Below are 26,422 nucleotides of genomic sequence, written 5' to 3' on the forward strand. Positions count from 1 at the left end.
GGAGTCATGTCACATATATACATTTAACTTATGTAAATTCAGGCATTTGGCCTCACAATTCCACTCAATGAGGTGCCTAAGAGATGCCTGTTTAAGCCTCTCTCCATGATCAGTATTAGCCTAATACAGTACTTAAAAACGCACATCGTTTGCATAACTTGCCTCTGAAACCCAGCCAATGACTTGAGTGCTCTGTTAGTGTGTCGGAGGAGTGAGTGTGATTTATGGGTGTCTGGTCATTCACCTTTTGAAATCACCCTTTTATACTCTGCCCTGTGATGCTGGGTCTGCAACTCAGCAAATCGTGTTTCTGCTTTGCTACTTCTCCCTTTAGGTTCTGCAAACAGGGAGCGTTCCAGGGAGACTAGATGGCTGAGGGACAGAGAAGGGACCGACCCCTTCCTCTCTGCCTGCAGTTCCTCTCACCTTGGTTGTGGCCATTGGTTCTAGTCTTCTGTTTCTTCTGGCACTTCCAGAACAGCCCTCACCTTACCTTCCTTGGAGGTGCCAGCACCAACTGGGCAATTCTTTCCCCCAGGAAGTCTGAGTCCAGATTCCCAGCCCCTATGAGGTCTTTCCTCTGATGACACCACTCCTCAGATATTTGAGTCCCAGGTCTAAGGCCCCTCTTCTGAGTTTCTAGGTTCTGATAACTCCAAGGTCCTCCCACTAGACCCCCGGTTCTCAAATGTGGTTCTGGGACCAGCAGCATCAGCATTTCCTAGGAAATGCTAATTAGAAATGCAAATTCTCCAGCCCCACTCCAGACCCAGTGAATCAGAAACTGGAGTGGGGCCCAGCAATCTGTGTTCAAACAAGACCTTCAGGGGATTCTGACGAAGCTTAGGTCTGAGAATCCCAGCCCTAGGGTGATGTGCTGTTTCTTGAGGTCACAGTTTCTATACGACTCCAGTTTTCCTTTCTGGTTCTCTCAATCCTCCCAAACGTGTTTAACCAATTCCCTATGTTAAACTTTTTCTGTGGAAATACCTAGTGTGGCTTCTGTCTGACTGATACAAGGAACAATTTAGTTGGTCATCTACATGATGAAAACTGAATTTAATCAAAATTACCAATGAAAAATCCCTGAAATTTCCCATAGAGGACAGCATACAGATATCCCTTGCCTCAGTAAGCCCACTAGAGTCAGTGCTGGCATTGATGGCTGATTCCTCTGCAGAGATAAGATGAAGTAGTCAGACTGACTGTAGTTTGAAAAATAGGTATTATTTAAAACCTCTAGTTATAGTCAGCGTGGTGAGATGCTTATGTTATGAGGGCACCTGGAAGCTGAAAACTATACTGGTTTAGAAGTCCTGTGTAAACTCGGACACATTTCTTCCTCTATGTTTTATTTTTCTTACCTATAAAATGGACAGATTGGACCAGAGCACTGGCTTTTAAAATCTTTTTTAAATTGTGTTAAGTATATATGAAACATAAAGTTTACCACCTTCATCATTTTTTAATGCAGGGCTCAGCAATGTTCATGACATTCACATTGTTATGCAACCAGTCTCCAGGACTCTTTTCATTTTGTAAAACTGAAACTCTAAACTCATGAAACAGTAACTCCTCATCCCCACCTCTCCCTAGCCCCTGGTAACTGCCATTGTAACTTTATACATCTATGAATCTGACTACTCTAGGTAGGTCATATAAATGGAATCATACAGTATTGGTTCTTTTGTAACTGGCTTATTTCACTTAACATAACATCTTCAAGCCTCATCCACGTTGTAATATGTTTCAGAAGTTCCCCCTTTTTTAAGGCTGGATAATATGGCACATTTCATCTATCCATTCATCTGTCCATGGACACTTGGTTGTTTCCACCTTTTGGCTACTGTGAATTATGCTGCTATGAACACAGGTGTCTAGAGCACTGACTTTTAAACTGTAACTACTCTGTAATAGTAATAATAACAGCAGCAGCAGCAGCAGCCGCCGCCAACATTTACTGGGCACACAGTGTGAGCTGGCGTTGTCTTAAATGCTTTGCACATGTGAACTCATTTAATACGCAAACAACTTCACGAGCTGGGTACTTTTATCATCCTTGTTTTCCAGGGGGGAGGGAAACAGAAGCCCAGGGTTGACTTATCCTGTCTGAGATAACAGAGTTGGTATGTGGCAGAATCACGGAGAGAACCAGGCGGTTCGCCTCGGTGTGGAGCTTTCGATTATGCTGCAGCCTGCCTCAGGCTTGGGGGCACCTCTGAGTCCCCGCAGGAATCATAACAGGGGTGGGCCCAATTCCCCTCCTCCCTGCAAAATTACAGCCCCTCCACTTTTATCTATTTTCATTTGAATACCAATCTCTACAGCTACAAACAAGTTTGAAAAAAAATATCACGGACTCAGATATTAGAATTCCTCCTATTCTAATATTCTCTGAGTCTAGCCTTTTTATTAGTTTAAAAAAAAATTGACAGCATGCCATGGCAGAACCCTCCAGTAACCTGGCAACCGTGTTTGTTGATAGGAAATACCTGAGTGCTGGGTTCATTGCACTCCAAGGTTTCTGACTCAAACGTCTGCTTCTGAAGCGTCTTGTGAAAATCTTTTCGGGATCCAGTCTTTTTAAAGCCGCAAATCTCCGAACTTCCTTGGTTTCTTTCATTGTTGTTATTAAATAACAGAGTGTGGAAGGAGGGAGAGAGAGAGACAGAGAGAGAGAGAGACAAAATCATTAGATTAAAAATAAAAGTAATGGCTTAAGTGCAGACATGGTGCTGCAAGATCTTGCAAAGAGAGGACCAATTGTAATTCTTCACATCTAATTATGCACCGGGCCCAACACAAGGCTCTGTTGTGATGAGATACAAACTTGCCTCCTGGCTGGCTTGTTATTAAAGGCAGGAGTGGCCTGGGAAAATGCCACTTCAGAGGTGCGGTCATTTCAGCCGTGGGGCATCTGGCACCAAGCTGAAGCTAGACTATGACCCTAGTGTAAGAGGCTGGAATAAATCCAGCAAAGCGCAGAAGCAGGGAATAAAGGTCGTTTGAAGATAAAAATAGAGGAAAACATTTCATCTCCAAATCAATGTTCTTAGTAATGAATAAAAAGGGCAGGACATGGTTAAGAAAAAATAGAAATAAGTGATTTATGTACCGAAAATCTCTGCTACCATTCTCAATCACCACTCCATGCACGCCATTAAAATTGTGTTCAAAAAATGTGTTGCAAATATTATATATCCCTTATATGTGGAGTCTAAAAAATAATACAAATGAATCTATACAAAACACAGACTCACAGACATAGAAAACAAACTTATGGTTTCCAAAGTGCAAAGGGGGGACGGATAAATTAGGACTGTGGGATTAACACATACAACCTATTACACATAAAATAGATAATCAACAAGGATTTACTGTATAGAACAAGGAACTATATTTAATATCTTATAATAACCTATAATGGAAAATATTCTGAAAACATATATATATATACACACATACATACATATATAACTGAACCACTTTGCTATACACTTGAAGCTGACACACTATTGTAAATCAACTATACTTCAATTTAAAAAAACGTGTTGCTATGGAAAGGGTTTAATATGATGTCTAGCACTGTCACTAGAGAAAGAAGTTAGACCATCCCAGAAAAGGTAACAGATATAAGTTGTAAAATAATAACCATAGAAACCAACATGTGTATTCCCCATTTTGATGCTCAAAGCCTTCCTGGAAAACATGCTGCAAACCCAACCACACAAACAGGCACCCGTTTTGTGTGATTCCCCACACTATTAGAAAACCATTGAGCAAGCTGATAAAGGGACATGCAATGAGGTTAGGATTTATTAGGCAGATCAAATGGAAGACAGATAAAGCAGGAAATGTAGGAGAGCTACTAGCGATGATCCAAATACAGTTTATAACTCTGGGAGGGGTGGAGTGTTGAGTTCTGCACAGGGGCACAGAGCAAGTATTCAATAAGTGAAAGAAGCCAGGAAAAAAATGAAAAGATAACTGCATGATTCCATTTATATGGAAAAGGAAAAGCTATAGAGCTAGAAAAGAGAGCAGTGGCTGGCAGGGTCTGGGGGTAGAGAAAGGGGTTGACTGCAAAGAGGCCTGGGGGAATTTGGGGGGTGCTGCAACTGTTCTATATCATGATTGTAATAGTGGTTACATGACTGTATGCATTTGTCAAAACTCACAGAACCGTAATCTAAAAAGAATGAAGTATAATTGCCTCAAAATCAATGGATAGAAGTTGAGGGTTACGCCTGGCATAAATTAGGATAGTGTCTACATGTGATACTCATTCAATGTAAGGTCTGATACTTTACTATGGCTTATTATATTGTTTTATAGAATGGTGGTTTCTCTCGAGCAAGGGTACATGGATTTAAGTCCTGCCTCCACAGTTTATAAGCTGTGTGACTTAAGGCAAATTACTCTATTTCTTTGTGCCTCAATTTCCTTATCAGAATAATAGGAAATAGAATAATACCTACCTCATCAGTTCTATTGCATGCAATAAATAAATTCACATATGTAAAATACCTAGACTATTTCTTGGCTTATGGTAATAATTCAATAAATGTCTGCTACTACTTAACGATACTTATTAAATAGTATTAGAGAATATGGCTCAATTGTCCCTGTCAATTGACAAAAAATCTAAATTAGACCAATGAATGAGATATTATATGCAAAGGGAAAAAAAGGTACAACTCAGTGTTGTTGAAGATTTCTTTTAATGTAATGGTCCAGGGTAGATTTCACATCATAGGCACTAAAATGTATATACTCATGGAATAAAGATAAGATGTGAAAAATCGTAAGAATTATACTTTAGAGCTATTCTAGTTCCAATTCAACCTATGTAAAATATTCCTTTCAAGTGAAATAAGACCTTCTGAGGACTTGAGAAAAAGCACTTCTTAGTATATTAGAATGTCAGAGAAATGAACCCAAAACTCTATCTCACATATTTTAATGCATCACAGGAAAAAACTACTTTCCTCTAGAGGACCATACTTGATGGAGCAACTTTGCTTTTTATGGACATGTCTTTGTCATCCATAACCATACAGTCAAACACTGATTTAGTTAGCTCTTTTATTCCTCAATTATCTCCTTGCTGATATTACATTTCTCCATAATATCTAGGGATAGCCTTTTATGTCCTTGCTATCTGTGATAATGGCTTTGAATCCCACTTAGGGGGCCGGGGAGTGGAGTAATGGCCACTTGTGTTCCCTCCCACTCTCATAATTCTACAGGACATTTGCCACTCAGCTTCTATAATTGAGACTTTTAAATCAGACAAATAGTGCTGCTCATGAAGCATAGAGGAAAGTTTTAGATTTTAACTTAGTAGGGAAAGATTAAACCACACAGAAGCACAAAATACTGTTATCCTTTCAGGAGAAACGTTATGTTCCTACTTGAACTGTTTATCTGTGTTTCTTAGGCTGGAAGACGCCTTGAATGAACTTCATTCTATATTTTTTATGTCTGTATTACAAAGTTTGGTGTCCTTGCTCTCAAAATCATAGTGCTTTTCTCCTCATGACTTTTGCAAAGGACTTTTGCAAAATTAGACCATTGATCTCATGACCAGAATGCTGCCATGGTTGCTTGTTTGTCTCATTTCCATATATTTTGACCGTTCTGTACGTATGGCTGTTTACTAGCATTCTTTGGGTGACAATAAATATTTTAAGCATTATTTCCTCTGTAATTTTCTTTAATGAACTAAAGGGAGAATAACTGAAGAACGTGTTTGGTGTCTTGGTGCAGAGGGGAACGCTCAAGTAATTAAACTTGTTCACCTGCTGTTTATTCTTGGTGTATTATCCACACTGACAGTGAAACATTTCATGGGTGTTATGAGAAGCATCATAAAAGCCCTTAGACTTTGTCTTTCATCCTGGGTGATTAAGGTAATTCTGAAGGAAGGTCGTGCTCAAGGAGAGCTGGGATATCAAGGAATGGGGTATCATCTGTTTTATTACTCCATATTTTACTCCCAGTGAACTGGTAAATAATTAAAATTCAAACACATCAGTGCATATAATTCAGTTACTCCCAAAACACCATAAAAATGTCTCCCTGATCAATAATTGCTTATTATGACATGCATTTGTTGTGCTGGCTGTTGAGGTGCTTAGCGATTTGCTTTCCAAAAGTCTCGAAAGCAAGCCAGGCTCATCAGCCTATGCAGTTACAAAGAGCAACCCAGCTGTGGAAATCACTGAGCCCTTCTTGACCTGTTACGTGCAGATTCCACATCCCCACAAATCCACTCCCACGAAAGCCCAACGCAAAGGCCAGCACCCAGCCTTCCCTGACCTGGCCAGAAGTAACTGCTCCCTTCTCTGAATTTTCAAAGCATGTTGTTTGTATTTCTCTTAGAAGCTTTTATCATATTCTATATTACAGTCTCATTACTTGTCTAAATTTTTATCTCCCCTTCTAAATACATGCTCTTTCTCACTAGACTATGATTTTGTTAAGGATAGGGACTCATTTAGAGCTGGATTCCTGTGGATGCCTCGTTGCATTCTCTTTGGTGCCTTATTCTCAGGAGATATTTTCTAAACATTTGTTGAATGGGAGAATGAATGAAACTCTAGCAAGCAAATATCTCTATTGTGTTCCTCTCACATAAGCGTTTTCAAATCTATCAGACCCAGCACTGTCTTTCTCTGTAACAAATATTTTACAATGCCACCTTTATAGCCCATCAACTTTCTCATTTTTAGAAGTCAATAAAATGTCCCAGCTGTTATATAAATGAGAAATAAAAGAAACATAATACATAAAATAGCACGTATGTAAACATGCAAATGGTTGGACCCAACTACACCAGAGAACATAATGAAATCGCTGTTTGCACCTGCAGGAAGAATTGTTGTAAATATAACACTTACAGAAGCAGACTGCAACACATGTGCTGTACGGGTGACTCAAACACCACAAAGCGACATTGCCGTCAGTAATGTGATTTTCCAAGATGGGGGAAAACTCTTGTAGAGCTCTAGTCAGCACCGAGTTTAATTTTCCCCATATTTACATGATAGTTGTTTTCCTGGAAAATTCAGTGCAAAATATTTGTAAGATGGCATTCACCACCCTGAATGTCCAGCAGGACATTTGATAATTGTGTCGGATGCTGAATTGGGGATGGTCCTTCACTGCATGTGATGCCCCGTGCATTGCAGGGGGTGAAATGCAATAGCTCATGCCAGTCATTGAGACAATGAAAAATAGAAACACTAATTACCCTCATTGAGAACCACTGCTACTAAGATATTAGAAAATTGGAATCCCCAAATCCAATCTAAACCATAGTTTTAGCAGCACATCTGGCAAAGGGAATCCAGAAAGACTTCCTGGAAGGGGTGAAATGGAACAGGTTTAACCAGGACAACAGCCTCATTCAGGTGTTTAATTGTTTGGGGGAGAATTTTACTAGTGGGATCCTAAAGTGAGCACTTTTCAGAGTTCTACTTTTGGTTTTGGTAAGAAAATAAATTTCCCATATAGAAAGTATTATATAGTTTAGCAGAAATAGGGATGTTAGGAGATTTTCAATTCAACACATCCACAAAATAAGGGTAGTTAGATCCATAATGCATGCATTGGTATTGCATCTAATGGTATTAACATTGATGCTAATATAGCTATCACTTCTTGGACTGGTGATTGTCTTAGTAATTGTCTATGTGACTGTCTCAGTTGAGATTCCCTAAAAGCTGAGCCTGAGACAGGGACTCAGGTACGTGTGATTTTTGAGAGTATGCTCTTGAGGAAAAATCCCTAAGAGAGACAGAAAAGCAGGAGGAGTCAACTAAGGCTGAGGGCTCAGGTAAATTCTTGGCCTGATACACAGGGTGCTCTGGAAGGATCACATTGCAAAGTTGTCCCAATGTCTCAGCTTGAGGCAAAAGGTGGGACTATGGTACCCCCTGTACCAGTGCTATTGTGCCAGTCGGGCATTGGTCACCACCACCAATCCAAGGTGGGAAGTTAGGGGGCTGGCAGGTAGAGTGAATTGCTCAAATGTCTCTGGGCACAGTAACTCCTACACTCACAGCAGCTGTAAAATAAATGCATGGATGGTAAAGGGCACCCACTAACAGTCTTCATTACAATGCCAGGCACATATCATAAATTATTTTCCTTTTATTTTGAAACCATCTCAAATTTACTGAAAACTTGTGAGTATGGTACAAAGACCTTTCCCCCCTCTATCAAACTATTTGAGAGTAAGTTGCTGACCTAATTCTCCATTACCCTTGAATACTTTAGTGTGTAATTTCTACAAACAAGGACATTCTCCATCATAATTAGTATTCAACCCCGTCACATTCAGGAAATTAACATTGATACATTATTACCATCTAATCCTCAAACCCCATTCAGTTTTCACCAAATGTCCCCCAAATGCCCTTTAGACCAAAAGGATCTAATCCAAAGTCACTCATTGCACGTATATGTCACATTTCTTTAGTCTGGAACAGTTCCTCAGTGTTTCCCTGACTTTCATGACCTTGAGATTACAGGCCAGTTATTATTTAGAAAGTCCCTCCATTTTGGGTTTGATTATTGTAAATGCCTCATTCCTCATCAAGCTTTCAGTTTGTTTATTTGTATCAATGTGGATTCATAGTTTCCTATTTTATTCAACATATCTTAATCCATTTCTATTATTTATTTTGATCTAATTATCCTCAATTTGACCAGTGTGAAAACCCTTCAGCTGGTCTTAGTCTTTTTTTACATGTCCCCAGCAGTCACTGATCACATCCTGCTTCCTGCCACAAGATATTCAGGCTGATCTTACACTTCCCTTTCCTCAACCCTGGAATCAGTCATTTCTCCTAGAAGCTCTGATTCTTTTTAGTGGAAAATGGTTCTGTGAAGCCAAGATGTAGGTGTTGGGTGTGGTCATTGCTATTAAGGTGTTGCACCTCCTATGTCTTCTCAGTGAATACAGTTAGGTAGGGGGTGTGTGTGTGTGTGTGTGTGTGTGTGTGTGTGTGTGTGTTGAAAGCTGGGAGTACACGTTGATCCTTGCGATCTCAATCTGACAACACAGTATCCATTCCACTTTTCTTCATTTCCATACTTTTAACTTCCTTCTCGGATAGTGAAAACTCTAACACCTACTATCCGTAATATACCTACTTACTTGATTAATCCCCTTATATGTAATCCTTGCCAACAGCACCCCTCCATCCCCACACAGCTGCCCTCCTCATATTCTGGCTTTGACGCCCTGCACCAGACTTGCCTGTCTGGCCTGATGTCTTCTTCAGTCTGCACTGACAGTGCCAGGCTCCCACCCCCCGCCAACAAGGACATCCTTGTCACCTTGCCTGAGCTCTGACACCTCGTGGCAGGCTTCTCCTCCATGTAATGCCCCCCTCATTCTACTCAGAATGTCCTGCTCCGTTATCACATGCCAGGCTGCCCCAGGCTCAGATACCCTCCTCACACCATGTAGGTTCTGATTCTCCATGCCAGGCAGCCCCTCTAAATGTGTGCCCTCCTCACTGTGTTTGGCCTTCAACTCCTTATCTGGGTCCTCTTCAGTTACTCCCCACCTTGAGTCATGGATGGCTAACTTGTTCTGATGGTTTTTGCACCAAATTGTACAAGAAGGGAAAGGAAAGCGAGGGAAAAGGGCACAGGAAGGGGAAGAGGAAAAAGAAGAAAAGGAACATGTATTATTTTCCAATCCTTACAACAGGCCTTCAAAATGAGCAACATTTTCCCCCATTTCACACTTGAGGAAACTGTGGTTCAGAGAGATTAAGTCACTTGCCCAGGGTCTCATAGCCATTACGTAAGGAGCCAGCATCTGGACCCAAGTCCCAGACTCTACAGTCCAGACTCTGTCTACTCCATCACACTGCCTCTAAAGAGAACACTCTCAAAATAAGTGTGGTCTTTGGACTGTCCCCAAACATGTAACAGCAGTGTTTGAAGAAAAGGAACACAGTTCTCTGGAGAAGCAATAGGTTGTGTTGATTTCATGAGAAACAGTCTTTCCACCACTTGACTACTTCCCCATCTCTCTCTTGCTTGCACATAGGCTCAACAGGAACATGGCTTTCTTTGGCTCAGATGCCCGGGTAGGGTAATGAGGCTGGGACTCTGGTAGCTGATGGCACTCATCCAGCAGTGTCACTACCCACCCCGAGGTGGTTTCTGCCTTCTGTGGCTGGCACTTCTGAAATGAGTCATTTTTACACGCTTGCCAACCCTTGGCCTCTCCTCTCCACCAGCTTTACCCCTGCTGCCACAAGGGAGCTTTGAAACTTTCTGAGATTTTAAAACGGGGAAGTAGATGCTAAATCTAGAATGAGGAAGGGGAGCACAGTCTGCTCTGGTTTCACATCCACAGCCATGGAATACATTTAGTCTTAATGTCTTCCATCCCCCAAATCCTGAGGGCTGACACAGATGTAGGGTTAGAGTACACATACTGTGAAATGAACTTTTAACGCTATTCTGTAACTCATTTTTTAAAAACATGTCCATTGTTAGTGTCTTTGGGGGGGTCCATGTAAAGGACTTCAGAAAACATTCTAACAAAACCGAGGACAAAAAAGAAAGCATCCGCTTGCATAAAATAGCAAAAGAACAACAGCCAAGTAAGTTTCATTTCTCCCAGATTTAAGCTTCTTTTGAAAAGAAAAACCGATACAAAATTTTTCAGATATAGTGTATGAACTCTTCAGCTTAAAATCTTAAAGCTGGGGGAAATGTCCTAGAATCCACCTCATGTCCATGCCATATCTGATGGAGAAACAGAGGTGTAGAGAGAAGTGACTTGAGGACGATGGAGGCAGGCACATGGCCGTAATTGGAGGGAAGGGAGCAGGGTTGGGGGTGGGGGGGTTCACCTATAAGTCAAGACTCTTGGAAATAAGTGCCCTGTATGAAAGGAGAAAGAAAGCTAAAGCAAATACAGTTCTGGTCTCCAAGGCTACCACACATAAGGTCTTAAGCTGGGTTGTTTCCTGATTTTTATTTCTGTGGCCCACACAGGCTTCCTCATGAAGACGTATGTGACACTGAACCTGTGACATCGATACCCTCTGGCGGGTACACATCCTAAGAAAGGCAAAGGGCAAGTGTGAATTTCGAATATTAATTCACTGTTTTCTTTCCATCTTAGAACAAATTAATGTTAGTTAATTCCTTTAGGAACTTTTCCCCTTAAAATTGGATTTCTCAGGAAAAGCATTCACTAATTTAGTGTGTTGTCATTTAGGGTCGTGTCATGTTCGGAAGCAACTTGATATTTGCCTATATTTTCCACTACTTTGAGTTGGGTGAATTTTTTGCCAGAATATTAGATCACAAGCTTTGTATTTGAATCCTTAGGAACAGCCCCCTAGGGATTTCATACACTAGAAAAGTCTACCCATCCAGCATACACACACAGGCTGCTGAATAAATTTACATTGGTGAGAATAACTCTGAAGATGCCAGCAGGTTTATGAGATCCCATGTGAGGCTCTCGCTCAAAGATCTCTGTTAGAAAGTAGAAAATAAATATTATAATACAAAATGAGTTTTGGTCAAATGTGGATCTATTCTTTTTTATTACCACTACCATTTGCACACTTAGAGCAACTGGAACCAAAATCATTTTCACAAATATTTTAAATAGCTATTTCTTCTGAGGAATTGTTTGAAAAGATCCCCCCAAACCCTCCTACACTGTTGGTGGGAAGGTAAATTGGTGCAGCCATTATGAAAAATAGTATGGAGGTTCCTTAAAAAACTAAAAATAGAACTACCATATGATCCAGTGATCCCACTACTGGGCATAGAGAGAAAACTCTTAATTTGAAAAGATACATGCACCCCAATGTTCACTGCAGCATGATTTACAATAGCCCAGACGTGGAAGCAACCTAAATGTCCATGGACAGATGAATGGATAAAGAAGATGTGGTATGTGTATATATATATATATATAGAGAGAGAGAGAGAGAGAGAGAGAGACAGACAGACAGACAGAGACAGAGAGACAGAGAGACAGAGAGACGTGCACGCATGCGCGCAATGCAATATTACTCAGCCATAAAAAAGAATGAAATAATGCCATTTGCAGCAACCTGGATGAACCCAGAGATAATCATATGAAGTAAAGTAAGTTACACAGAGAAAGATAAATATCATATGACATCACTTACATTTGGAAACTAAAATGTTATACAAATGAACTTATTTACAAAACAGCCTCAAAGATACAGAAAACAAACTTATGGTTACCAAAAGGGGAAGGGATGGGTAGTGATAAATTAGGAGTTTGGGATTAGCAGATACAAACCACTATATACAAAGTAGATGAACAAAAAGGTCCTACTGTATAGCACAGGAAACTATACTCAATATCCTATAATAAACCATAATGGAAAAGAATACGAAAAAGAATATATATATATATATATATATATATTCACAATAAAGCCTGTTTATTATCATTATTATTCCTTGGGGACACCCTCCCTGATGCCCGTGACCCATTAAACATGTCTACAGTACCATGGAGTGCTCCTCTTCCAACACTTATCTCGTACTTTCTGCCCTTGTAGATCCTGAGCTCTGTGAAGGGATGCTTCCTCTGTCTTGTTCACAGCTGCATCCTCAGCACCTAGGGCAGGCTGGGCCCACAGCTGATGTGAAACACATGTTTACTCCTCACTCCTCTCCACAGGGCTGCCTTTGGCCAGGTACACAGAAGGGTGCAGACCTGGCTTTAGCCACCTCAATGAGTCTGACATCCTGTGGCACAGAACGAAAACCAACCTCACAGCTCTTAGGTTGTGAGAAAAGCTGCCAAAATAACCTACTGCCTGAAGTACAGAAACTCTTGAGCTGTGAGCTGAGTCTCTCTGTCCTTTTAACTCTTGAAAGTCATTCCATTTAGTTTCAAACAGAATCACTTCACTGTACACTAGAAACTAACACAACATTGTAAATCAACTATACTTCAATAAAAAAAAAAGAAAAGGTACCCCAAAATACATTTGTATTAATTGATATTTATGAAAAATATGATTTATATTTTAAATTTTGTTTATTTTGCTAGCATTTAGGAATCCCCAAACAAATTATTCTGAATATTTCTCTTTATATCTTTTTTAAATGTTTAGTCTTATTTCCTTATTCAGAGTATAACTTATTCATTCATGTTACTGCATGTATCAATAGTTTATTCCAATTTATTGCTGTGTAATATTCCATTACATGACTGTACCAGAGTTTGTTTATCCACTACCTCCAATGAGTACAAATTGGGTTGTTTCTAGTTCTTGGAAATCATGAATAAAACTACTATAAATATTTGCATACAGATTTTTAAATGAACACAGGTTTTTTTTTTCCTTGAGTAAATACCTAGGAGTGGGACTTCAGGGTGTATGGTAAGCGCATATTTAACTGGGATTTTAGGATAGGTAAGGGAAGAAAACTCAGTGACAGAAAACAATATTATGAAAGCAAGCATAATAGCTTCTAGTTTAAAACAATAACTAGAATAAGATTGGAAGAATTTAAATTTTATTTTAATCAATAATATCCAGCATTAGAAAGAGAAATTAAGGAAATACTCCCATTTACCATTGTGACAAAAAGAATAAAATACCTAGGAATAAACATGCCTAAGGAGGCAAAAGACCTGCATGCACAAAACTATAAGACACTGATGAAAGAAATCAAAGACGACACAAACAGATGGAGGGACATACCATGTTCTTGCATTGGAAGAATCAACATTATGAAAATGACTATACTACCCAAAGCAATTTACAGATTCCATGCAATCCCTATCAATTTTTCACAGAACTAGAACAAGAAATCTTAAGATTTGTATGGAAACACAAAAGACCCCGAATAGCCAAAGCAATCTTGAGAAGGAAAGATGGAGCTGGTGGAATCGGGCTCCCTGACTTTAAACTATACTACAAGGCTACAGTGATCAAGACAGTATGGTACTGGCACAAAAACAGAAATATAGATCAATGGAACAGAATAGAGAGCCCAGAGATAACCCCACGCACATATGGGAACCTTATCTTTGACAAAGGAGGCAAGAATATACAATAGAAAAAAGACAGCCTCTTTAATAAGTGGTGCTGGGAAAATTGGACAGCTACATGTAAAAGAATGAAATTAGAACACTTCCTAACACCATACACACAAAAAAACTCAAAATGGATTAAAGACCTACATGTAAGGCCAGACACTATAAAACTCTTAGAAGAAAACATAGGCAGAACACTTATGACATACATCAAAGCAAGATCCTTTCTGACCCACCTCCTAGAAAAATGGAAATAAAATAAAAAATAAACAAATGGGACCTAATGAAACTTAAAAAGCTTTTGCACAGAGAAAGAAACCATAAACAAGACAAGAAGACAACCCTCAGAATGGGAGAAAATACTTGCCAACGAAGCAACGGACAAAGGATTAATCTCCAAAATATACAAGCAGCTCATTCAGCTTAATACCAAAAAAGCAAATAACCCAATCCACAAATGGGCAGAAGACCTAAATAGACATTTCTCCAAAGAAGACATGCAGATGGCCAACAAACACATGAAAAGATGCTCAGCATTACCAATCATTAGAGAAATGCAAGTCAAAGCCACAATGAGGTACTACCTCATACCAGTCAGAATGGCCATCATCAAAAAATCTAGAAACAATAAATGCTGGAGAGGGTGTGGAGAAAAGGGAACCCTCCTGTACTGTTGGTGGGAATGTAAATTGGTACAGCCAATGTGGAAAACAGTATGGAGGTTCCTTAAAAAACTAAAAATAGAACTACCATATGACCCAGCAATCCCACTCCTAGGCATATATCCTGAGAAAACCATAATCCAAAAAGAAACATGTACCATAATGTTCATTACAGCACTATTTACAATAGCCAGAACATGGAAGCAACCTAAATGCCCATCAACAGATGAATGAATAAAGATGTGGCACATATATACTCAACCATATTGGAATTGAATATTACTCAGCCATAAAAAGGAATGAAATTGAGTTATTTGTAATGAGGTGGATGGACCTAGAGTCTGTCATACGGCGTGAAGTAAGCTGGAAAGAGAAAATCAAATACCGTATGCTAACTCATATATATGGAATCTAAAAAAATGGTACTGATGAACCCAGTGACAGGGCAAGAATAAAGATGTAGAGAACGGACTTGAGGATACCACGGGGTGGGGAGGGGCAAGGGGAAGCTGGGATGACGTGAGAGAGTAGCACTGACATATATACACTACCAGCTGTAAAATAGATAGCTAGTGGAAGCTGCTGCATAACACAGGGAGATCAACTCGATGATGGGTGATGACTTAGAGGGCTGGCATAGGGAGGGTGGGAGGGAGTCGTGGGAGGGAGGGGATATGGGGATATATGCATAAACACAGCTGATTCACTTTGTTGTACAGCAAAAACTGGCATAACAGTGTAAAGCAATTATATTCCAATAAAGAGATAAAAAAATTAATATCCAGCATTGGCAAAGATATGGGAGGAAAGGGCAGTTTCATGTCCAGTTGGTAATGGAATAAAGTACCACAACTTTTCTGGAGAAGAATTTGGCAGTACTTACTAGACTGTATTATATGCACTGGTTCCATTTCTACCTTCAGAAATATTCACACATGTGTAGAGGCAAATGTGCACAGATGTTCAATGCGGTATCATTCATATTGTGAAAAATGGAGACAACTGCAGTGTACATCAACAGAAAAAGGTCAATAACTTATGGTATATTCCTTCACCCATGGAATGCCAGGCAGCATTTTAAAAGAAAGGGATAGATCTTTGATATGGAAAGATGTCAAAGACATTACTGAAAAAATTATATTATGTATGTAAAATATATATTTACATGTGTGTTTTTGCATACATAAATATTTATGTAAATATAAATATTCATATATGTTTGTGATGACATGAAAAGAAGATCTGGAAGGCTACACAATGACCTCCATGCAGTTAAGAATGGGTTGAAAAAAAGAGAAAACCCTCACAAACATAGATAACAGAGAACAGAGTAGTGGTTACCATAGGGTAAGGGGAAGAGGGGGGATGAAATGGGTAAAAGTGATCAACTGTATGGTGATGGATGAAAACTAAATTTTTGGTGCTGAGCAGGCTGTAGGGTACATAGAGGTAGAAATACAATGTTGCAGATATGAAACATATAATGTTATAAACCAATGTCACCTCAATAAAAAAATAAATCTGAAAAAAAATTAAAAACAGTGAGTTGGAGAGAAGGATAGGGAGCAAGTGGATACTAAGGCAAGAGACTAGCTTTTTACTTAATTCACCCTTGATTTCTTGATTTCTTTCAAGACAGGCATACATTATTTGACACATAAAATAACAAACTCAAAGGAGAGCTCCTTCATCACTAATTAACAGCCGGTCAGCAACCACTATTGTGACCTCCTCCAACTTCCCAGCCTATGAAGACACAGAAAAAATGGAAGCTCACCAAAACAGATAATTTAATGCCTAAGTCTACACAGAATCTCTGTGGATCAGATGGAACTGGGAAGAGAAGAAGATACCATATTTTGTCTCCCCAAAGGGAACGCAGAAGAAGGCACTTTGTCCTTTCCTTCCTGCTTGTCCCTGAACAGCCAATGTCTATAACAGGTAGAAAGCTCAATTCTCCTTCTTCACTGAAGTGGCTTATCTATGAAGCCACTCACAGGTTCCACCTGGTTTCACTGAAAAGAACCACCACCAGAAGCACTACCTTCCTGGCCTTTCTTTCTACCATCATCCTGCAAACGTATAGAAACAACTCACAGAAAACAACCAGCTGAAAATGTACGTAGGGTTGAGGGATGAAGGGCATCCGGCCATAGTGTATTGGATTCTCCCCACCAATGAAACATTATGGATACCATGAGGGCAGAATGATCCTGGGAGGACTGTGTGCTAGAAATTACAGCCTTTGTGTTAGAATATCAGATGTAGAGTACCAAAGGGTCAAATAGTGGAGTAGAGGAAGATGCTCCCTCAGTAAAATACCAGTCAAAGCGTTCCAGAAACTGACAATGAGTTTCAAAGTTGCACACTGCTACCTGTCCATTAGCTAATTTCTGGGAAACCAACTGGTCCACTACCCAAGTGTGCAGATCACGGGGCAGTAACAACCCTCATCTTCAGTATGTTGCCAAACAGAAAGTTAAAACAGACATTGCTTTGTTTTGTGAAAATAAAAAGACACAAGACTTGCATAGGATAAATATATGAATAATCACTGTTCCTACAGAAGAGATAAAAACAAATGGAGAACCATGAGGGAACAAAAGCGATAATCAAAGTGGCTAATGGATTAATATTTTAATCCAAAATTCTTAGTAAATAATCTTATGTTTGTGGATTAAATTTTAAGCATGACAGCAAAAATGTAAATAAGGAAAACTGTCAATATAGATTTTATTAATAAATAATTTTGCATGTTAAAAAAGTATAAACAAATTTAAAAGACAAAGGGTATACTGCGTAAGGAATTTGTATGATATGACAAATATTACAAATAATAACACAAACACTATTTGTATTATATGCATTATATTCTAATATCCTTACCAAATAAAAGCAGCCCTAAAGGTAAATAAGACCAGACAAATACATTAATAGAGATGCACACATTTAATGAATAAGCAGAGCACCAGGGAAAACTTACAAATGGACAACCAATTTATGGAAAAAAAAGATACTGAATCTAAATAGTCAAAGAAAATGCAAATAAAAGACGGTCTTTTTGCAAATAAAATTGGAAATTTACTAAAAGATAACATCCAATATTCTTGAGGATTCCTGCATATATTGTTAATCACCTTTCTAATATCCTAATAGGGATTCCCAAATCCTTAAATCTGTGCGTACACTTTGACACAGAAACTCCTTTTGTAGGAATTTACAAAGGAAAAAAATCATAACTATACACGAGAATGCTGCGATACTAGATATAACACTGAAAAACAGGGAATCCTCTAAATGCTAAAATTGCTTAAATACATTTTATATAAATATATTAAATAATCATTAAAAGTTGTGTTGAGGAAGAATATTTAATAGTAAAGAGAGAATCACCACTTACTGCGAAGCTTGGAAAAGCATGCTGCAAGACAGTATTATAATCTGACAATTTTTATACAAACATATACAAAGAAATATGATTCAAAGGCAACATATCAAATGTTAATGGTGGTTATGTGCCTACAGTGAAACTGAGTGATTTTTGTTTTCTCTTTTTGTTTCCCTATGATCTCTAAAATTTTTACAGTGAGTATTCTAAAAAGGATACCATTAAGTTTGTTCAAGACAGAGAAAAAAAATTCCAGTGGGAATTGCCATGAAAAATGAAAAAAGTGCAGTGTCCCAAATAGAAAATAAAAACCAAATGTAGTAAAATCGACCTTTCTATTTATTGTCCCTTCTCAGATTTTTTAGAACCTTCCTATCCAGAAAGTATCTCTAATTATAACATTTCAAAACATGAGAACAACTTGTTCTGAAATCTTTTATTTATTACCAGCAAAGTATAATCTTATTTGACTGCCTGGCAAACATGGTTTTCCATTCGCATTAGAAGAGTCGATGGATTAGCATCTAACTTTCTCTTAATTACTTTACATAAGCAAAGCTCTCTCTTTCTCAGCTATTGAAATCAGTATGCATACTGACATCACTCCAGACCCCGTCAGCACAAATTCACTGGCACACTTCCAGGAGCTGGATAAAACCCAACCTCCAAAGTCTTTTCATCATTTATCCCACAGAAGAATAATTCTTACTGGAGTTTAAGAGAGGTGAGGATATCACAATTTCAAACTACGTATGCGTTGTCACAGGTTCTCTGATGTTTCTCTAGTGGGGTGTGTTCCTGATCGCAGACTCTCCCCAGCCAGCTCCCTATACAGGTTGAGAATTCCAGTATGGGCAGATGTTTCTCATTAGAGGGTACTGTCCAGATCATTGGCATGGAGACAAAAAGCTCAGGACAGTGTCACAGAACATTTGATTAACCCAGGAGAGAAGGGCCTTTTTGACTAGAAGGTAAGCAAGGAATTTATTTCTTGGTCATAAATGTAAACGTTACCTTTGAATCTGAGGCCAAATTTCTATTCATTAATCCCCCACCTCCACCCCCCAGGAATTCACCCGAATAGAAACAAAACAAAAGGGCTCTATTCTTTGTGTTTAAAATGTAACTTTCTCCTTCAGTAGGTGAATGGATGAACAAACTATAGTAAATCCATGCAGTGGAATATTATTCAACGAAAAAAGAAACGAGCTGTCAAGCCACAAAAAGACATGGAGGAACAAGGCAAAACTATGGAGACAGTAAAAAGATAAGTGGTTGCCAGGGAGGGATGACCAGATGGCACAGGGGGTATTTTTAGGGGAGTGACACTATTCGGTATGACACTCTGGTGGCAGATGAACGCCATTATACATTTGTCAAAACCACAGAATGTACAACACACAACATAAGCCCTGCTGTAAACTATGGACTTCAGTTAATAATGTATCAACATTGGCTCATCCATTGTACCAAATGTTCCACACTTAAGTAAGATTTATCCAAGGAAGGATAAATTAGTCAGAGAAAGCTACACAAAGAAAACAGAAATTTGATCTGACCTTTTATCCACAGGTAGGATTTGAGTAGACAGATGAAAGTAGGGAGGGCATGCCCAGAGGGGAGACAGCGAGAGCAAAGCTGCGGAGGGAGGACTGAGTCAGCTACTTGAGGAACAGGCTGGCCCAGAGAAAGGAAGGGGCTCCAGGAGTTAAGGGAAATTAGTTTTAATAGATAGAGTGGGACCAGATTACTAGAGCCCCTGAAAGACAAGCAGGTGACATTTATATTTGATATAGTAGGAAATAGGGAGCCTTAGAAGGTGTTTGAGCAAGAGAGTAATACAAGATAGAGTCAATCCTCATTATTCACGGATTTTTGTATTCACAAATTTGCCTACTTGCTAAAATTTATTTGTGATCCCAAAAAGCAATATTCATGGTCATTCAAGGACAATAAAACCTCACAAAAACAAAAAAGCTTCAATATATTAATAACAGGGAGAAATATGTGGGAGGTGATATATGAGAACTCTCAGTACTTCTTTCGAATCAATTTTCTTGTAAGTCTAAACTGCTCTAAAAGAGTATATTAATTTTTTTAAAGTTATACAAAGCTAAAAATATAAAGTAAATATATATGTAAAAAGGGGGAAAAAATGAACTTACTTCCGATTCACAATTAGCCACTCCCGGATATAGGTCTGAACGCAGTCCCTGACGTGAGGGTCCAGTTCAACCCTAATGCGTGGAAACAACATAAAAATATTATGACAAGGTAAAAAACAACAAAGCCATCCTTCATCATAACTGAGGAGAGCAGAATGATTTCAAATCCATATCAACTGAAAACGGGAAGGGCATCGTTACCCAATCCTTTCAAGTGTCTGAAGCACTCCTGAGGCAATAACATTTTTCCTTTGATGAGACACGTTGGCATTTTATGCTTTGTGGGTTTTCGTTATTACAGAGAATGGTGTTAGACTCTCCCTATCCCTGAAGGCATTCCGACACAAGACACGTAGAACTAGCTGTAATCACATACAAAACAAGGATAAGTATAAATGCCAATCTCTTCCAGGGGTAATCTGGGCATATTTTTTGCACATGTGTAACCTTGTTAGGACACGCACGTTTTCCTCCTTGAATACCATGAAGAAGAGGTGTTGTCTTGTGCTCTGAGGAGCTGACAGGCCCTGGCCCTGGTTGGTGATTATTAATTTGGGCAGCTCGCGTCTACTGCACAGTGTGTCATGAGAGAGACTCGACATGCTTCAGAGTCTGGAAATTAAAAATCGCTAATTCCCCACAGTAGCAAAGGTTCTTTTTGCTGTTTTTCCAAATGTGTGGGTACTACAGATAAATAGGTCTACATGCGCTAAGTTTTAGTCTCCTAGCTTGTAAAAAGCAGCTAAGGACCGTATCCACCTCGTGGACTGGCTGTTAGTGATGGAATATTGTAAGTCAGACGTGTGGTCTCGGGCCCTGACTCCCCAAGTCCCAGCCCCATTCCTTATTCCTTACCTGACCTTGGGCCAGTCACTCAATCCTTCTGTGCCTTAGCTTCCTCGCCATAAGTGGTGATAGTAACTGCGCAGCACTCCCTTGGAGAGCTGTGATGAAGTCAGCGTGTGAAGGTGCTTAGCAGAGCGCCTGGCACATAATAAGACCCACCTGTGATAGTTTACATTTGTGTGCCATTCATTCTGCACTAGGCTGTGAGGCAATCCTTCCACATGTATTAATTCAGTTAACGTCAATCAGTGCCACAGAACAGGCAATATTATTTTCATTTTGCAGGGGGATGAGATGAAAAGATCTTGCTCAAAGTCACTCAGCAAGCGGAAGAGCAGAGACTTGACCCCAGGCCGCTCACCTGGGAGTGCAGACTTACACCCACTACACTATCACAGCTCAACATTAACTTCTTGGGTAGGCACTGGGGTTCAACAGGAATCAGCTGTTGTTTACTGTGATGATGTGATACTTTCTTGGGCTGTAATTACACACAAGATTTTTGGGCAATGATTGAAATAGTAGAGGGTGTGTGAAAGCCATCAGATAGATAACATGTTAGTTATCAATTCTGGTGACAAGGCAATACTGTGCTCAAAAAAATTTTTAAGAAAAAAATTACCTCTTCTATCAAATTTCAAAAAAAAAAAAAATCAATATCCTCCTACCTGTAAACTTATTGTAAGTATTTTGAACAGGCTTTTCCAAGATTCTGATCTCATTTGAAGACAGCTATATATTTTACACAAAGAAATAAAATAAAATAATTCTCTACTAAAGGTAGCAATAATAGATGTTACCTATATGAAAGTCACATCTGAATAAATGGACTGATGACAGGGAAAAATGTTTCCCAAGAATCACCATGATTTTGTTTTCTGGGAAGTAAGCATCTTCAAAATGTTAGAGCTGAGCATACGGTCAGCTCTTCTATGTGAATGAGAACTGTCTAAACAAAGAGCAAAGGGTCAAATAATTATGTATCACTGTCATCCAACCTTCTGAAACTGTGATGAAATAAAATCCAAGACGGCATTGGAATATCCCTGAGTAATGAGGGCAGTGGCTGTATTTCATGATCTCCTTTCTAGGACTTTTTGGGGAAGAGGAGAAGGCTGAAAATCTCCAGAAGGATGTGAATCTTAATTTGGTTTTGAAAATGAGTGCAAATAAAAATTCATCCTAAACCTCCAGACATTGCTTGTTACACTATGGAAATAACAGAGTTTCATCTAAATATAATTCCATCATTTGATACCAAGGGTTAATGCCCACATCTGTAAACACATCGATTAACCCACTGTAGAAACTCAACCCTAAGCAGCTATTCACATATTCTCACTACAGAGCTTTCCCCATTGTTTTTCCACTTGATGAAACTTGCTTCAAAAGAAAGAACTTTGCCTTGTTCGTCTTTTTATCCCAGTACTCAGTACATAGTAGATGCTCAAGAAATGTGGATTGAACTTTGCTTTTGTGACTTGATCCAGTCTCATATATGGAAACAATTAAAATGCTTCTGAATGGAGGCATTTCAATGATTATTACTTCTACAAATGGAAAAACTGAGGCTCCCTGAGGTCACATGACTCACCCACGGTCACTGAGCTGACCCGGGCAGTCTGGGTCCAGAGCCTGCACTCTTCACCTCTTCTTAGGTAGTCCATTTTGTTCCACTGTAGCCCTTCAACTGGCTTAGTCCCCACATGGCTTTTCTAAGCCTCTGGTCAAACCAATTCCAAACCTATCTATATGTGACAGTACCATAGTACTCATCCTGCACATCTTGATAGATCTGAGTCACGTTACTTGTAAGAGAAGTCTAGAATTAGGGCATCTCTCCCTAACCAAGAACAGCCATGACCGCCATCATCCCATTCACATTTTAAGAAAGCAATTTACCCTTCCTCCGGCAAAGAGGGCTGCAAAGTTCGACATTCCTTTGGCGTGAACACCACGTCCAAGTCGTCTTCGGAGAAGTCTCCCAGCTCCTGGACAAGCTCCACATCCAGGCTGTTCAGGTGTGTCATCAGAAGTCCTTCGAAGTCCACTGGTTCCACCGGGTCATAAAACTGAGGCTGGGGGCAGGGAAAGGAGGTTCCCACACAGTTTAGGGTAAAAGCACTAAGGCGACAGGAGATGTGTGCCCACCCCACCCTCCTCTTCCGCCCCTCCCAGCAAGTGCTTAGCTCTCTCTTCACGTACAGCTAAGTGGGGCTCTCTTTAGAGAAGCTGTCAAACACAGAGGCAGTGATATGGAAAGCAAGAGAAATGCAGCATGGAAAGTCAAGTCAGAACACGGTGCGTAATTAAAATCACACCCCAAGGCAGAATTTTTCTCTGCTTAATTGCATCTTGATGAGGATTCCTGAGGAGATCCAAAATGAGATCACAAGTCTTTGTTGCATTTTTATAATTTCTCTTGCAAAAGCTCTCTGAGGTCACGTTTACCCAAATACAGTGAAGTAGCGAACTGGAGGCAGTTTTCTAGAAATTCAGGCAAACTCGACAGTCCTTCTATTTGAGTGTTCAGGTACAGCGTTTTCTTTGGCCTGAGTTATCCTATACATTGATTCTTGAAAGCACTTCATTCGATCATAGCCCACAGTGAACCAGGCTGGGTGGCTGGGACACTCCAAGGCAGTGATTTCCAAATGCTGCTGGGCTGTCTGGTGCCAGTTGGGAAGAAATTTTCACTGACTGCAGTTAAATGAGCAAACTAAGGGCAATTGGCTGAGTTTTCATAAGGCTAAATGTACTTGCTTGAAAAGGATTTTTTTTTTCCTGTCTCTTCAAGTATATCCTTCCACAGTGGGGGTATAAAAGAAATGATAGAAGTAGATGGTAATTTAAAAAGTAATTTTCCTCAGGTGATCAAAGAAAAAGTTGGCAAATCAACAAATATTTTTTTCTAGCTTGTGAAATCCACTTTGACTTAGGGAACCACTGCCTTAAGGGAGTAAAAGAATCACTTAGATCAAGTTGACATGTGTACTAGTGGTAGTAGTAGTACTAGCAATAATAATAATAATAACAACAGCAGCAGCTCTGTGGTGCTCATTTATGGCAGGCTATTTGGAGTTATCAGCCCAACAAACACCCCAGATTCTTGACTTGTACTGCCTTGCTCTCAAATAAGGACAGATCCAAAGAAAATGTTGACAAAACCAGTTTTTCATCACCCTGAAACCATACACCAGACTAGATGTAAGGTTCCAGGTTGGAGAGGAAGAACAAAGTGCCATGGAAGAGGCAAGGAGATTAGAGAAGGTTAAATGTGGCTTTGCCCTGTCTCTGTCCCACCTTTGCATCCCTGGTAGTGGTGGAGACATGAGTGACATGTGGAAGAGTGAGGATGAAGCTGAGAAGTGAGCAAACATGCCCTCCTTGTCTAAGATTCTTGAAGTGGCTGGCTTACATAATGCCCTATGCCAGCAGGACCAAAAGGGGCAGAAGAGAAGGCAACAGGACATTCTTCAAAGGAGAGAGCAAAGACACTCCCCTGGTTCCCCAAGGCTCCCACAAAGTGTGACTGAGGACAAGGACGTTTCTTTCCCTGGGTTTTGACTGGGGCACTGGAGGACAGCTAAGGAGAGGACCACCGTCCTTCGAGGGAAGCAGGTGGGACCCGCAGGGGCTCAGAGAGCCAGAGATCAACCTGTGCAGAAGCCGGGTGGGGAGAGAGTTTGCAAAAGGATACTGTTGACCTCTGTCTGCCAGAGGGAACAACAGGCATCATCCACGCACAGAACAGAAAAATCTACTGCAGGCTTACATGAGACCAACCCCAAAGGAGAAAGCGGACTTTCCCGCTCCTTACAACAACACGGCACAGAGTTCAAGGGCAGGGACTGAAATGACTTCAACGTGAAATGAAGAGGCTGCATTGTTTGCATACTCAGCCTTATTACTGTAAAGTTTATACCTTTGAACTAAACATTTTTGAGAACTATGTGCCAAGACATTATCTTATTTAAATTTACTATTTTTGTTTTCTCTGCTATTGAGTTAAATGTGATCGCTTAGTCAGTAGAAACTCAAGATTAATTTAAATGGTATGATACAAAGCAATTTCAAGGTCATCTTATACAAAGAATTATCACATCATATCTATCATTTATTAAAATAATATAAGAAAAAACCCTAAATAATCAAAATAAAAACAAAAAAAACTTATTTTTAAAAACAAAACTTAATACTGCAAATTATCATAAATCAGGCCTTGATTGTGATGGCTTTGTGATATGTCAGCTTGGCTCAGCAGAACCACACTCCCCCAAATTCTCTTCCTAGTATTTTTCCAGATGTAGTGGGCCACAAGTGTTTTCTGCTGCCAGAACTGGCGGACAGAAGGCAGACCACAGCTATTCTGTAGCATACACACACCTACTGATACAATTAAACACTAATTTAGGTGTGAAGTGATATCACCAATGCAATTAACGTCCCCAATCAGTTAGCTTTAAGTTAATCACAAGGGAGGTTAGCATGGGTGGCCTGACTTAATCAGTTGGATGCCTTTCAAAGAGGGTGGAGGCTCTCTGGAAGTTCAGGGCTCCAGGCTTCAGCTCATGCCCGTGGCGTTCCACCTTACTGCGATCGTGCATTCCTGACTGCCCCATGGACTTCAGGCTTGCTCAGCCATCCACCACCAGTGGGTAAGCAAATGCCCTGTAATCAATTCCCTAATACACGTGAAGGTGCATCTCCTACCAGTTCCACTGCTCTGGTTGAATCCAGACGAATACACCAACTTTCACTCATTCAACAAATACTCACTGGGGTCCTGAGCAGTCCAGGACTAAGTCAGGGAGACACAATCAATGCCCTCAATCAATTGTCAACACTCGTCTAGTGGAGATTCGTGCAGTCTTTCTTCCTAGCTATTTTTTTCAGAGGTCTGATCAATAGAAGACTAGAAATACACAGAAAGTTTAAATACTTTAAAAGCTTAAATTATTCACAAATATTCATTTTTAATAAAGTGGGTTCAAGTTTTTCCTTGTCCCCTAATGCACGTCAAGGGCTAGTTCTCCTGACATGGGATAGCATTCAACTGGTTTTGAAACTGAAAATTTCTAGAGCATCAGAACCATGTCTGCTTAAAATTAATCTATATAGCCCTAGCACAGCATAGTATGCAGTCAGCACACCAATAGAAGTTTAAAATAACAAATCTGGACAACACTTCACAAATAAGGATACTGAAAAACAGAGAAGTTAAATGACGGGGCCCAAATGACCCAGGTCATCACAAAGGACCTGGGTCCTTTGCTACAGC

General features: G+C 39.7%; 1 protein-coding gene across 5 annotated transcripts in view; it reads right to left on the reverse strand.

The window, feature by feature from the left end:
• The window catches only part of DOCK8 (dedicator of cytokinesis 8), a 207,242-nt gene that overhangs the window by 127,318 nt on the left and 53,502 nt on the right, over positions 1-26,422 (reverse strand). For 4 of the 5 annotated variants that reach the window (XR_009051221.1, XM_057720569.1, XM_057720571.1 and 1 more), the window contains 3 exons: positions 23,044-23,219; positions 20,296-20,367; positions 2,493-2,616 (listed from right to left, as the gene is read on the reverse strand). Coding sequence is in view for 3 of the 5 variants with exons in the window: in XM_057720569.1 (XP_057576552.1) it covers positions 2,493-2,616; positions 20,296-20,367; positions 23,044-23,219 (372 nt within the window). In the remaining 2 variants the exon portion in view is untranslated. Of the gene's footprint in view, positions 1-2,492; positions 2,617-20,295; positions 20,368-21,150; positions 21,171-23,043; positions 23,220-26,422 lie in introns of those variants that run through there. The other variant, XM_057720572.1, reaches the window with a different exon arrangement.

The sequence above is a fragment of the Hippopotamus amphibius genome, chromosome 2 (assembly GCF_030028045.1).
Source record: "Hippopotamus amphibius kiboko isolate mHipAmp2 chromosome 2, mHipAmp2.hap2, whole genome shotgun sequence".
Lineage (NCBI taxonomy): Eukaryota > Metazoa > Chordata > Mammalia > Artiodactyla > Hippopotamidae > Hippopotamus > Hippopotamus amphibius.